Source organism: Passer montanus, unplaced genomic scaffold (genome assembly GCF_014805655.1).
Source record: "Passer montanus isolate IOZ18808 unplaced genomic scaffold, ASM1480565v1 scaffold21, whole genome shotgun sequence".
NCBI lineage: Eukaryota > Metazoa > Chordata > Aves > Passeriformes > Passeridae > Passer > Passer montanus.
In genome coordinates this window covers 12,838,723-12,852,791 of record NW_024366703.1, presented here as the reverse complement: position 1 = coordinate 12,852,791, position 14,069 = coordinate 12,838,723, and the positions used below count along the sequence as shown (strand labels likewise).

The following is a 14,069-nucleotide window of genomic DNA, read 5'->3' as shown; positions in this document are numbered from 1 at the left end:
CTGGGAAAGAAAGACCTGGCAGCCGGGTGGGAGAGACGGCGCTGTCTGGCTGAGCTCCTGAGCATCCTGGCGCAGCCCCGGGGACCCGGCAGCTCCCAGCGAGGTGTAGGGGTGGGGGAAACCCCCACCGGTGCTGGTTTACCACGTTAAGGGTCACACATGTCTCCGGTTCTGCAGACTTGACCCGAACTGACCTGAATCTTGTTTTGCCCGAAACAAGGATGCTGTGGGTTTGATCCGTTTGGGGTTACACTGCCCGATGGAAACAACGCAGCCTTCGCAGGACGGGGTGGGCTCTCCTTGTGTGGGAACGGAGCTGGGGGAGGGAGGAGGGTTCCTAGGATACAAATGATACGGGTGAATAACCCTAAGGGAAATGCAGACTCAGCCTGATTTCATTCGATCTCTCCATGCCTTCTTCCTCACTGTAGGCTGCGAAGGCTTGAGGAAATTGCAACGCTGAGCCAGCGGTGCTGGCAGAAATGTGTGAGGAAACTGAAAAGTTTAAGTTTGATTATAGCAGGATTTGGGGAGCGTTTTGAATGACACAGCTTAATTTCAGTGTAAGTGGAATAACAGAGTCATAAAGTGTCCATTAAAAAAACCCTGAACTAAACCAGAAAACACTACTTAGAAACTAGCTGAATGTTCTCTCCATGCTTCCTAAATGAAGTCTCTGATGTCTGTTTGGTTTGAGGTAACCTGTAACAATTTTCTAGCGTGCAGCTGACAAAGGGAAGAATAGACTGACAGGTTCACTTGTCTTTCAGATGACAGGGTATCACGTTTTGTTTTCTGCCAAGTTGCAAGGTTGGTGCAATGCAATACTGAAGTAACTTGTGACATAGGGAGAATCTGTGCAGGAGGGATTTGGTTAGAAGACAGAAGACCAGGTAGTAAAGCAATGATTTGTGATGCCAGAAATCTTTATGTTCTTTCCATGCGCTGGAATGCGGAGGCTGTCAGGGGAAAAAAAGGCTTGAGGGATAAAGTGTGATTTAGTGTGTGTTGTATTGACAGTATTGAAGCTGCAGCCACTTCTTGCAGCACAGTACAATGCATAAAAGAAATGTCTGTATGTAAAATAGCTGAGTGCTGTATGCAGTGCCTGCCCATCATCTTTATAGCTCCACTTAGCACAGCACTGCGGTATCTGCAGCTTGGTGAGTGAAATTGTTCATACCCAGGAGCTACTGCATGTAAAGCTTCTAATTATACTGATTTTTGGCATTTTTCAAGCCTTTGGTTTGTAATTGGGTAATGCTGGTTGAGCTGACAAGTTTTCCTTCATGACAGGCACCCTGTAAGCTTTCAGTCTGAATGTTTAGTTCACTCCCATGGGGACAGCACCTGGTGTTCAACAGATCTGCCCTACTCTGTCCCTGCAAAGTCTCCCCAAAGCTTCATTCAGCTGTAGAGAGGCCCCAAGAGGTCTGTTCTGTCCAGAGGCATTTCCAGCTGATGCATTTCTGGGTAAAGGAGCTTTATGCTGGTCCACAGGGAGTGACCAGGGTTTGTGACAAACGCAACTGTGACCAGGAGCTGGGAGAGGATGCTGCAGCCTTGGATGTCAGCTCAAGTTAGAGCAGCCTCTGGGAGGCCAGGTCTGTGCAGCAAGGCCAGAATGCTGCCTCTGCTAGAAAAGACCTGATCCCTTCATGAACATGTCAGGGTTTAGGATATGTTTTGCTTTCTAACTGTGTCACTGGTGGTTGGGGTTATATGGGACTTGACTGGTGTCTCATCTTGTGCTTTTATTTCTGCCAAATGCTTCTTTTGTTGGTTGAGTTGATGTGACCTGCCATGGCCAATTTCTCCCACTTTCACGGCAATGCTGTTGAAATCTTTTTAGGCCTCTTCTGGACATCATATCTGCTGTTGCAGTGAAGTCTGGATTTCTTTTCATTTTTTCCTTTTAAAGTTACAGATCTGGTCAAATATTTAAAAAAATCCAGTTACTTCTTCTTCTAAGCTGTTCCAAGGGATTAATTCCTTTTTGCTCCCCTCTCCTATGATTTCACCTGTTCTCTCTATAAATGCACAAAGCAACCATCCCTTTCTTAAAAAAAATCTCAAGAACAGACTTTTTACTTTAAAACAATAATATTAAAGGATCCCATTGTGTCAGTTTTCTCTACCTGAATTGGTTCTGCCTTTTGACGATGTGTCAGATGGGATTTCACAAGTATTTGACTTCAAAGAGCATACCAGTTATGGTTTTAGAAACCTCTCCCTGTGGCTGTTTTAGTCTGTAGGTATTGTGAAGAATGAAAATTGGCTTTTTGGATTTTAAAAAAGCTGTGCTGGCTCCCAGAAAATGTGAAAGGAGTAAAAAACAATGCACGCAAACAATGCTACTTTCAATTAGGAGGATGAGTACAGTCATGACCTTAATTTGGTTTGAAGCAGCATGACCTTTTTGGGGCATTTGCATCTGTTCCTTTTTTTTGTTTTCCTTAAGTGAACTAGCTGTTGATATTTTCTTTATGCAGCTTTAGTGAAATGTTTGTCCATCCATAGATGAATTCTTACATAATTACTGAGATTTTGTATGGCACTTGTCACGTTTCTATTAAATAGTCTGGCTGGTTGAAAAGAAGGATGGGTGAAGCTCCAGGCTGCATCAGGTTGGTGTTTCTGCAGTGGAGAGAGCGGTGCCAGGAGGACTTGGAGTCTGTTCCAGGGATGAGCTCTGAAGTCCAAGGGCCGTGGCTGTAAATGGTACACTTGCTTCACAGATGTTGCACTGCAGAGTGTGCAGCTGTTTGGTGCTGTAAGGTCACAGATGTTGGCGTTGCACTGAGGGAATGCTGCTGCCAAGGCTGAGCCCTGGTGATCTGAAATGCCTGTGACACATCTGCAGGCTTCCTCTTCCTCGCTGTGACAAGTGTCCTGGCTCCTGGGTCATTACATCCAATCTGCCTTTTCTCAGTGACCAGGCACATTTTTGATATTGGAAGAACATTGCATAGCTCTCATTATTCAAAATGTGTCAGCTCTGGCCCGTGTGCTGTGCTGTTAAGAATCATAGTGATATGCATTTAAAATAAACAAATGCAAGTTAAAAATTTTGCTAGAACTGCTATTAAAACAGCAACTTTGCAGTGTTTTAAAATTAGTATGGCAGTGGTGATCTGTGTCAGTAATCAGTATTAAAACAGGAAATTCCTTCAGAGGCTGTCTCAGAGGGATTTGAGAAACATTTTCATGTAAATGAAGAGGAAAATGCAGTCATTTCTAAGAAATAAGCAAATAAATAAACTAAACTCCTCAGAATATGGTGGCCAGAAAGCCTAGAATGCCTTTGTTCTTCACCCAGGACTGCACAGGGTGTGTCAAGGGCACCCCAGTGGCTTTGTGAGCTGTGTTGGTGCTCCCCTGCCCTGGCTCACTCCCCTGTGAGTCATGGGTGCTCCCTGGCCCAGATCAGCAGCTCTGTTACAGATTTGCAGGCTCTGAGCACATGGATCAGTTCCAAGGGTACCTAAATTTGCAAGAATGGTAGACCTGGAGAGGATTTGGCTTTTAGCTTTTAACTCAACACTTGCAGGCTGTGCTCTGCAGATGCAGTTTCTGAGGAATATTGAGAGAGATTTCTAGTAATCATTACCAGTTGGAGTCCAGAAAAATGTGGATATGAATGTAGTTCAATAATAGCAATTCCATGTCATTTGAGGGAGTTAATTCACATTCTCTCTCTGAAGAAAATCAGTTTCTATTGCAGGAGCCTGCCCAACCTGCACTGGTTTCCTTGGGGAAGGAAGCAGAGATAAATTATTCTCCCTTTGCTACTTCCTTCGCCCAGAGGGAATGATCTGGGAACACAACTTCAATTTGTCCATTTCTGGATACATCCCTAGTTCTCAGTGCTATTCAGGGACCAGTCTCTAGGGTTGAAGCAGTTTCTCTCAAAGGGTTTTACAGTCCTGAGTACTCTATGTCCACCTGTCCCTACAAGGTGCTGTGCATTTCTATCCATGCATGCTTTTTTTTTCCCTGTTCCCTGTGAGGTTGAAAGAGTGATTATTTGGGTGTCTCTTTCCTCATTACAGGGATTGGGATATTTTTCTCTTCTGAGAGATAATAACACCATTAAAATAACAGCTCCTCAGTGCATCCTTGCCCCTTCTTTTGTCATTGTTTGGGAAATGTGATTGTTTGGGAAATGTGACCATTCAGTCAGTTTCAGCATCATTTGAGGACTCTTGATTGCTTCTCCATGATTTAAAAAGATCAGAATACCTGTGGTTACACTGGACTAGCTGGCAACTAGTCCCATTCCCTGATGGCAAACAGATCCAACAAATTTAACATCTATCTCAAGTTTCCATGGATACCTGAGTAGAGCACTCACAGCAATCAGAACGGCAGGGCATGCCACTTACAAAAGCTTTCAGTATTGGCACTATGGAAGTGCTGCATTCGAAAATCAACCTTTTGTAGGAGCGCTCTTGCTTGCTCAGCTACGCTCCTGTTAGGGTTTTAGCCACAGGAGCTCCTTTGAAGGTTGTGCCAGGGGCTTGTCACCGTGACAGTGTAAATCTGCAGTTGGTTTTCTGGCTGGTCACTGTGGTCTCTGTGCATGCACTGTCATGGCACTTGGATGTAACCCTGGTGGGTGTTAGCATAAAAACCTCTGCAAGTGGATTTTGCTTGGTGACCCCATGATTTTGTGATCTGCTCTATAAATACTAATCAGGTAATTTCTTCTTTTCTTATCAGGTATTTTTTCTTTCAGTTTTTCTTTAAGCCTGGTAACTGTGTGTTTTTGAGACCAAAAAGAAATAAAATCTGGTTTTTGATGTAGCAATGAAATATTGCTCAGAAGATAAATCAGTCGCCATAGACTATGGTTTCATAGATGACTTTGCTAATGACTTTTCAAATGTGATACCTACATTTGATGTTTTGTCACAGTTACTATTCTTTTATTTTTCCATCCTTGAACAAAATAGGGTTTAATAGCCTTGAAGAATATGGAGGGATTTATATACAGCATCACTCATGCTGACTGCTATAAGTAATGGCTATTCTAGGTTGGCTTTTCTTTTTATCCTGCCCCATGGTTATCCTTTTTTTATTCCCTTTGAATTGATGAGAAGGGTTGGTTTTCTCTTGTCAAGACTCTGTAAATGTGTGAATCATGTTAAGCCTTCCAGAAGATTGTCAAAATGAAGACAAACATATTCAAATTTTTTCCCCAATTCATGTTTTAAGAAAAAGGTGTCACTACATTCATCCAGCTTCATGCATTGCAAGATGCTGTTTGAATCTAGGAATGCTTGAAAACTAAGTAACCTTTTTGTCTTCTAAGTAAACAAATGCCCCCTAAAGTGTTCTTATTCCTGTGTGCTACATGCACAGTCTGAAAAGATGAACAGTGATTCTTTGAATATCTTGATTGAGAAAAGTAGGATTGCATTCTTTTCAGGATACAATTGCATCTTGACATGGTTCTTAAATAGAAACTTGTAGTAAAACATGTTTATAACTGTAATATTTTGATCTTGTTTTTTAAAAAGGAAAAGCAGTGAACCAGTCCAGTTGAGCTGGGAAATGGTGTTTTTCTCAAAGAGAGTGATTAACATCACAAATGTTCTGGTTTTGAGTATGATCCTAGGAATTAGAGCACAATCTTAGTAGTGCCATTCCTGACAACCTTGCAGTGAGCCAAGTAGAGGAGGTAGGTGAGGACAGACATGATGATGAAGGAGAAGCAGCAGGAAGCCTTTTCCAGGAAGCTTCTTTTCACCTAAGTTCTGTACATCTTGTGGTTTTGTTTTCTGTTCCTTATGTGTTCCTGGAAGCAGCAAGGGAGGAGGTGAGAGGTACAGGAAGACAGTGCTTGCTCAGAGGCAAATGGTGCAAGGAAGTGTGGAGGATGCAAGTTCAAAGAAGAGCTTGTTGAAGGAAAAGTTTAATTAGTGTGCACTGAAGGTGTCTCTTACAGAACTGTCAGGGAATGTTTAGGGAAATCACTTTTAGGAGAATTGTCTTTTACCATTGTTAACCCACCCTTATCACAACATGTAGGCTGCCTTTTGCAGCAGGGAAAGCAGGATCAGAGTTGTGTCTCCTGGCAGTAGTGCATGGCTGTGGAAGAGCTGGGATGTGGGAAGAGAGGGATCCCTGCAGGGCACTGATGGTGAGTTCCCCGCACCCCAGGCTTTGGGGCATGAGCAGGTTCGAGCACACTGGGATCCCATCAGGGGGTGGGGAAGGGAATGGGACGGAAAAGGGAGCTGGCTGATCACAGAAGCTGCAAAATCTCAGGTCATTCAGGGTGGAGCTGGATTTGAGACCTTGCAGTGTAGATGGTGAAAGGGTTTGAGCTGAAGCAGCTTAAGGGCAGATTTATCTGTTGGTGAGGACCTGCTGGGGCATTACACACCCAGTGAGTGGGATTGCTCAGCTTTAGTCCATCTTACCAAGCATTAGGGAGGTCAGATCAGTTGTAGGTAAAGTAGTTTAGCCTATGTCCTGTCAAATAGAGGAGAAGTTAACATAGCCCATGTGGCATTTTCAGAAGGTTATTGTGAGTTCTTGTGTGTTTCTTTCATTTCAAATTAAGTTCACAGAAAATTGGTGGCATCTTTTGGTCTCCATTTGCAGCTGAGGCTCAGGAAAACGAATATTGTCCACAGAGTGATGGGATGAAACTGGGGTTGATTTTTGATACTCTTAACTTAATGGTAAAATCTTAAAATTACCTTAGAAAGCATTCATAGTGTAGTAAAAATGTAATTCCTCTAGTCAAAGCACGATTGTGATGGAAGACAGTATAAAAGCAATACATGGAAAAGGTCAAAGTTATAATGACAAACATGTCTTATTTTTAGGATTCTGTGCAAAGTATTGGGAGATTTTTAATTTTTTTTTTTAACTTAGGAAACCTTGTGCTCTAATTGGTATCAGTGCAGTGAATTCCAGTTCTTCGAGGGACCAGATATGATGAAAGGGTATCAGGAAACTTGGATTTGTATCAGAGATTAGCTGTGGTTGTATTCATGGAAGATAAGTGCATTGCAGTCTTCAGCAAACCAGCTGGATGCCTAGTGGCATTTTAAAACAAAGAACTCTAATTCCATTGATGGTCATAACAGTGGTGCCATTGGTTTCAGTAGGAACAGAAGGTTCTTACTTCTGATATTACAGATGGGATCTTTTCATTATGCATAAGAATATTTTAAGATTTTTTTATTTGCTTCTCTCCATCTCTTTTTTAATTGTTCTGTAATTATTTTAAAAGGCCATCTTTGTATTTGCAGTAAATGCTCTAGGTTGTCACGTTACATTTGGAAGTTCTGACATTTTGTGCTTAATGCAAAGGAAAATCTCAGCAATAGGAAAAGCTGAATAAGGTTTTCTTCATCAGTGCAGCAGTTGCCAGCTAATAGCAATATACTAAACCCTTATTTTCTTGTGCAAACATAATTAGGAAGGTTTGCTTGGGTAGAAATTATTTTGATGCTCAAAAGGTTATAATATTTTTAATGAAAAAAATGGGTTTATTCCATTCTTTTGTTACCTGATGGCTAATCTATACCCATGTTTGGTTCAGTATATCCTTGCCTTATTTTCTTGTGCAAACATAATTAGGAAGGTTTGCTTGGGTAGAAATTATTTTGATGCTCAAAAGGTTATAATCTTTTGAATGAAAAAAATGTGTTTATTCCATTCTTTTGTTACCTGATGGCTAATCTATACCCATGTTTGGTTCAGTACATCCTTTTTTCCCCCTTTTTTCCCCTTCTTTTTCCCTAAATTTTAATCCAATTGTAGTGCCTGAATGGGAAATAAAGAATTTGGCTAAGCTTTTGGCATTACCAGCAACCTGACTGAGAGCAGAGCAGTGTGTATACACATAGCAGCAGTCACCTTTCCCACATGCTGGATGGCTGGAAATTCCAGACAAATGGCCTTGAGATACTTGCAGGTGTTTGTTTTGTGACATGTTCAGTGTGTTCATGGTGAATTCAGTTAACATGGATTTATTGGAGCCACAAAGATCAGCTGCAATAGTGACATTTTTAGTAGGTCTAATGCATCCCAACTTCCCCTGTGCACCTGGTTCAGCAGGCTACAAATAGCTGAGTGCTGGGATGATTTGGCTTTTGGAGCAGTGGGTGTGCATTACACAAATCAAAAAGAGTTATTGCAGCTTGCCTTTTGAGCCAGGGTGGTGTCCTGCAGCCACTCTCAGCTGGGAGTTTGGGAGAGCCTGGAAAAGGCTGTGCTGGGACCCACGGGTGTCTTTATTGTGAAAACACTTACTGGAATACTGGAACTGTGATCTGCAATGGGAAATGATATTGGTCCTGTTCTTGATTCAGAAAATTGTGGGAAGAGTTTGTGGCCACTCTGTCAGGATAAAAATATAAATTAACTTGTGTTGATTGGGATGTAACACACACTGGTGTTCAGGCATGTTCTTACAGAGGTGATATCACAGTGATGCTCCTTTGCTTTGATTTGTGAAACAGCTGTAGGAGAGAGATGCAGTCACATGGGAGTGAGGTCTGAGAGGTTTGGAAAGTGCAACTTCTCTGGTGAAGCCTTTGCTTTTGTAGTCATCGCTCTAAAGTAGTGCAGAATGTGCCTGAAATGGTTTCTGATGGCAGACATGGAGCTTACATCCTTATTTCTTCTTTTTTAAAAAGTCATTTCCCTTCCATACACAGAACTGGTGACATGAGGCACATTCAGAAATGCCCCCCCCTTCCCTGGTGTGACAGCATTTCTGGGCATTATGCTGCACAGCCCCACACCCTGATTCCCAGGTTCCTGATTTACTTGTCCTGTAAAATTCTACCTGGTGACAAAGCCCACTTTAGCTTATCCATTGTTTATGGCACCTGGGTTAGACAGAATCCACTGCTCTGGCATCTGCTCCACTGGGGAGATGAACAAGGTCCATAATATGTGAAGCAGAAAATTTTACTGATGCCTTATGTAGCTGAATTATATACAGATGAAAAGTTGAAGAGAAAAGAGAAGATTTTGTGTGGCTGCTGAATTTTTTTGTTTTGTTTGAGTACCACCTTAGTGGCTTGTGGCTGGGAGGTCCAGCAGTCACCCTTCTTTGGCTGCTGGCTTGAAACTGATTATCTGGGACTGTATTGGTCCATGTCTGGCTGTTTTAGTAGTTCCCTAAAGTTCATTCATCCAGTCCTGAATAGGAATGTGTGGCAGGAGCTCTCAAAAATTCAGAATAGACTGATGGCCTTCCAGCTGCCATTAACTGATCTTTCTAATTAAATAATAATGAGCTTGCTGCTCTCCAGATCTATCAGAAAGTCAGATTCAGCTGAACACACAATCACTGAAATATCCACACTGCATCAGCAAAGTTTTTATAAATGTTGTGGACTTTGCTTTTAGTCTGCATTCTTTGACACTTAAAGGTTAAGCCTTCATTGCATTTTGTCAAAACTTACAACGTTGCTGATCATTTACTGAAAACTAGAAAGAGCTAAACAGATTAGGCATTGCAGGAAACCACAGAAAATAAACTCCTGCATCTGTTTAGATGAAAAGAAGGATTAATTTAAATTAAGTCTGCTAAACAGCAATTGGAGATAATGTGATAATGGACGTGATTTCATTATTAATACAATATATTCTGATCTCATAAGTTTACTAATTCTGTAATGGTTTGGGAATCTGCCTGGAAGTGCGAGCCTTCTCTGTTTTCCCTTCAACTTCTGACCTTAGAAATGTACAAGGTGTTCTTTGGCAATTGCTTAGGTTAGGACTAAAGTCAGAAATCTTAATGTGTGTGTTCAAATTTAGTCTATATACATTTGTTGAAATTTCCCAAACCATGTTCCAAGTTAACATTCATATCAGAAGTAAACATAAGAATTTTTATTGAAGAAGTTTGCATCATATTTAGAAAAAAGATTATTTTAAATACTGGTTTGTTTGAGGACTTATTTAATTTGGATTCTAAATAAGATTCCTTAGTTTAATTTGGTGTGTAAATTGGCAAGAATTTAAGTGTTTATTTAGTGCATACTGTTTAGCTGTGTTTTTGTCATAGCATGTAGTTTGACAGAGATAAAGATCCTTAGTAAACATGGAGATAAAGCTGGAACTTGAGCTATGTAGAACATGACTTGATTATGTTTTTTTGTTGCAGAAGCCATAATAAGTCATTCTGATTCTAAGAACTGTTCCAAATGCCCTGATCCTATCCAGGACAGTGTAGGCATCAATGTTCAGTTTCGTGATTGCAAATCAGGTTCTTTGGAACCCTTTTCCATTCTCTGGTTTGGAAGAGATGCTTTTGTTTCTGTCAGATCAACCAATCACAGTGCTTTAAGAGATAAGGGATTTTTAAATATCCTGGAATATCCATGCATTTATTGCTCTTCAGAACACAGCTGTAAAAAATGTTACACATGCACATTTTTTTCACCATGGAAACACTAACTCAACAAAATATGAAAGCCCCCACATAGACAAATATATTTTAACACCTCACAGTTCAGATGGGATAGATAGTATAATGTTACAAATATCCTATTTTCATTTGCTTTTAAAAGTCATTTCACTACTTGTTGAGAAGTTTTGGCATTAGATTCAGGATGCATTGCAGAATTATTTTATTTAGCTGGGTATTTGCAGGCGGAGCTGTGAATGCAGTGCAGAATGGTCATGGGTTTGGAAGGGTCTTTTTTATTAATTGGTTTGAATCAGTTCTTGGTAGGACACCACCCAAGTTAGTGGTTTCATTGGGTGGATGTCAGTATTGCTCTGGATATTTATTCACTGCTCTCTGAGATACGAAAATGTGTGTCCTGTCACAGAGAATTTTCTGAGTTGCACACAGAGCTATGAATAACTTCTCAAGGCTGATAGCTGAAGACAGGTTGGAAAATGCCTCTTAGAAACACAGAATAGCTTGGGGGTTGGAAAGGACCTTGGAGATCATCTTGTTTCAATGCCCTGAAATGGGCAGGGACACCTTCCACTGGACCAGGTTGCTCCAAGCTCTGTCCAGCCTGGCTTGGAGCACTTGCAGGGGTGGGACAGCCACAGCTTCTCTGGACAGCCTGTGCCAGTGCATCTCTACTGTCAGAGTAAAGAATTTCACCCTGATGTCTGAATGTCTAAATCATGTCCTGATGTAAATCTACCCTTGTTCATTTTAAAGCCCTTACCCTTTGTCCTGTCATTAGCTGCCCCTGTAAAACATCCCTCTCTGACTCTTTTGTAGGCCCCCTTTAGGTACTGGAAGGTGCTCTAAGGTCTCCCTGGAGCCTTCTCTCCCAGCCTGCCTCCACAGCAGAGGTGCTCCAGCCCTGTGATCATCTCTGTGCCCTCCTGTGGACCTACCCCAGCCATCTCTGAAACATGAGTGCCGAAACAGGTAACCGTAAGAATTAGTGGCAGAGTGAATCACTGAAAACACATGGTTTGATGTCTACATTTTGTGCTTCAAATCAGCATCCTAAGTGTGGGTAAAGTGCAGGTTTCCAAAGATGTTGAGTCAGTGTTGCAACGTCCTCATCTGCTCAGGAAGTATGGTGCAAGCCGAGCCAGGAATTACAGCAGGATGCAAGGAATATATTTTGTTAGTAATTTAATTTTTTTTTCTGTGTTGAGATACTGTTCTTCAATTCTAAAATAAATACCATGTTGCTGGTGCAAAAATTAAGAGGTAAAAATGGCACAAAGGAGGCTGATAACAGCATCTGTTCCAAAGATGTCTTAATGAACTGAGCAGATTCTGTGCTTGTCGCATTTGGCCTGTGACTTTTTGTACTTCACTGCAAGAGGAGTAACTTAATATATTCCTGAAGAACTTGTGTAGAAAATGCAAATACTGTGCTTCTGCACATGCTTCTGAAGATCAGGCTGAATATGCATGTTATAGCTGCAAGAAATAAATGAAGTTTCGAGAGCAATATTAAGATTTAGAGGAAGATGTTTTTCCCTGCAGTTGAATTATCTCATACTTGCCCACTGCAGGGTTTTTGAATCTTCCCTGGGAAACAAGACATATTTGATTACTCTTCTTCCCTGCATGATCATGAGGTCTTGGAGAGCAACTCCAGTGTCATCTTAGAGAGTGATGCTCTGAATTGTCAGTTGTGTCTAGGAATTACATGCTATGAATAAATGTGTGATGCATCCAAGTAGGTGATAAAAATGCATTGAAATGTATCACTTATTATTTAATTATTATTAATAATGTTCAGAGGCCTATTACGTCATTCTGGTGTACATCTAATTATAGCTTATATTCTGTGGAAAATAATTCAGTAAGCATTTAGGGCTTAATTTGGAGCAGAGGGGTATGAGCATGGACAGGGTATGTGGTACCTTTTCTGCATTCTATTTTGATAAACTATTGCATTCTTCATTGGAGTACAGATAATATATAAATCCATCTGAGCCATCAGTGCTTAATTTAAGTAATTTCCTCTTCTATCATCAACAATTTAAATAAAATAATGAAAAATAAAATTAGTGCATTACAGTATTTGTCACTAATTTGGTCTGTGCCTTTAAATGAAGTTTTGGTATTGTATGCCGGGTAGAAATATTTCTTTGATGACTTGTTAATAATGCTTTCCTTTTTCCCAGCTGGATTCTGTCCTGCAGTAGTATTAACAGCTGCAGGATGTTCCAGTGCAGAGTGTAGTGAAGGATAAAAACAGAGACAGCATTGGGAAAGTTTCAGAATAAAGGCTCAGGATGGACGAATTTCAGCTTACTTTTCCTGCTTTCTCCAGTTGCTCTCAACTCCTTTTTCTTCTAAATAGATCTGTCCTTTTGGATCTCACAGCTTGTGTTGAGTTTCTGCATTCATACATTCAAATCCTAGGTAGTGTGTGGTGCTCAAGCTGCTTGTACCAACTATGGTTTTTGAATATGTTTAGGAAGACTTTTAAGATTGTACATGACAATGTAATAAAAGGATGTTAATAGTCATGAAGGTCAGACGTTTTAAAATCTAAACAGCAGTTGTGTCTTAGCATGTTTTAAAGGCAAAACATGTTTTAGATGGCAGCTGTGGAACTGGCTTTGTGTTTTAGGAGATGCTTTACAACTGGAAAACAGTCTAGCAGTGTGCAAAGTAACTGTTGTATTCACTCATTCTGCTGGCTGACACTGTTGGGTGTTTGTTTCCCTTTAGATGCAGTTTCCACATCTGCTTACTCATCACCAGCCAAAAGCTTGGGAGACCCTGGAATAACTCCACTGTCTCCATCACACATTGTGGTAAGAAATGCACCCTTAACTTATGCTGCATGCTTACAATGCCTTCTCCTGCCTGTATAGTGGGACATAATTTCTTTAGAATTGTCATTTCCTCCGTACTGATCCCCTTTATGCTATCCATAGTATTAACTGAGATTTTGGTCACACTGGAGTTCTTGACAGAGCTCTGATTCCTTTCATTGGGCTTCTGGTTTTGCTGTTCTTCATTTGCTAAACTCATAGACTTGCACCTACATATTTTTATATCAAACACTTCTTGATCCTGAGGTTTCCCCAGGTCTGTCTCTGTCTTTATCACTGATTTGTTTGGGCAGCCCCTGAAAAGTCTTCTTCTTTTCAGAAAAAAAGAAAGATCTATATGGTACTCAACAGTAACACCCAAATTCTAAGAGAAAATAATCTGCTGTGAGAGAGAGAGAGGTAGAAACTCAAAATAGAAGTAACTGGTTTTATTTCTTAAGGAAAATAGCTGCTTCTGTAAGCTTTTTGAACCAAGACCATGTCCCTATAGGTAGTGTGTTTTAATCTCTTGTACATCATGCTAATTTTGTTGACAAACTCCTATTAAAACTCCCCCCCTTTTTTAAGATTACCTGTATGATTGTAACACAGTACATGCACAATGTATTTCATGTTATTGCAAGGGGTTGGGTTCAGAACACATTTTTATCCTTGCAGCCTATGGTGGAACACTGCCTGAGCTTTCTGATTCCAGTTCAGAATTGTGCAAAAACCCATCTTCAGGATTTCCAGTGCTCTCTCCCATAGTTTTTGGCTCTTACTCCCTTCTTTCTCTACATACTCTTGAAATTCCTCTTTTGCTTCTGTCATACTGA

The 14,069-nt window shown here is 40.8% G+C and overlaps 1 protein-coding gene across 2 annotated transcripts in view; it reads left to right on the top strand.

The window, feature by feature from the left end:
- Window positions 1-440: 440 nt before the first annotated feature.
- Window positions 441-14,069, top strand: part of HSPA12A (heat shock protein family A (Hsp70) member 12A) — a 50,815-nt gene continuing 37,186 nt past the window's right edge. For both annotated transcript variants that reach the window (XR_005627440.1, XM_039709128.1), the window contains exons 1-3: window positions 441-563; window positions 11,222-11,374; window positions 13,148-13,233. Coding sequence is in view for 1 of the 2 variants with exons in the window: in XM_039709128.1 (XP_039565062.1) it covers window positions 11,359-11,374; window positions 13,148-13,233 (102 nt within the window). In the remaining variant the exon portion in view is untranslated. The remainder of the gene's footprint in view (window positions 564-11,221; window positions 11,375-13,147; window positions 13,234-14,069) is intronic.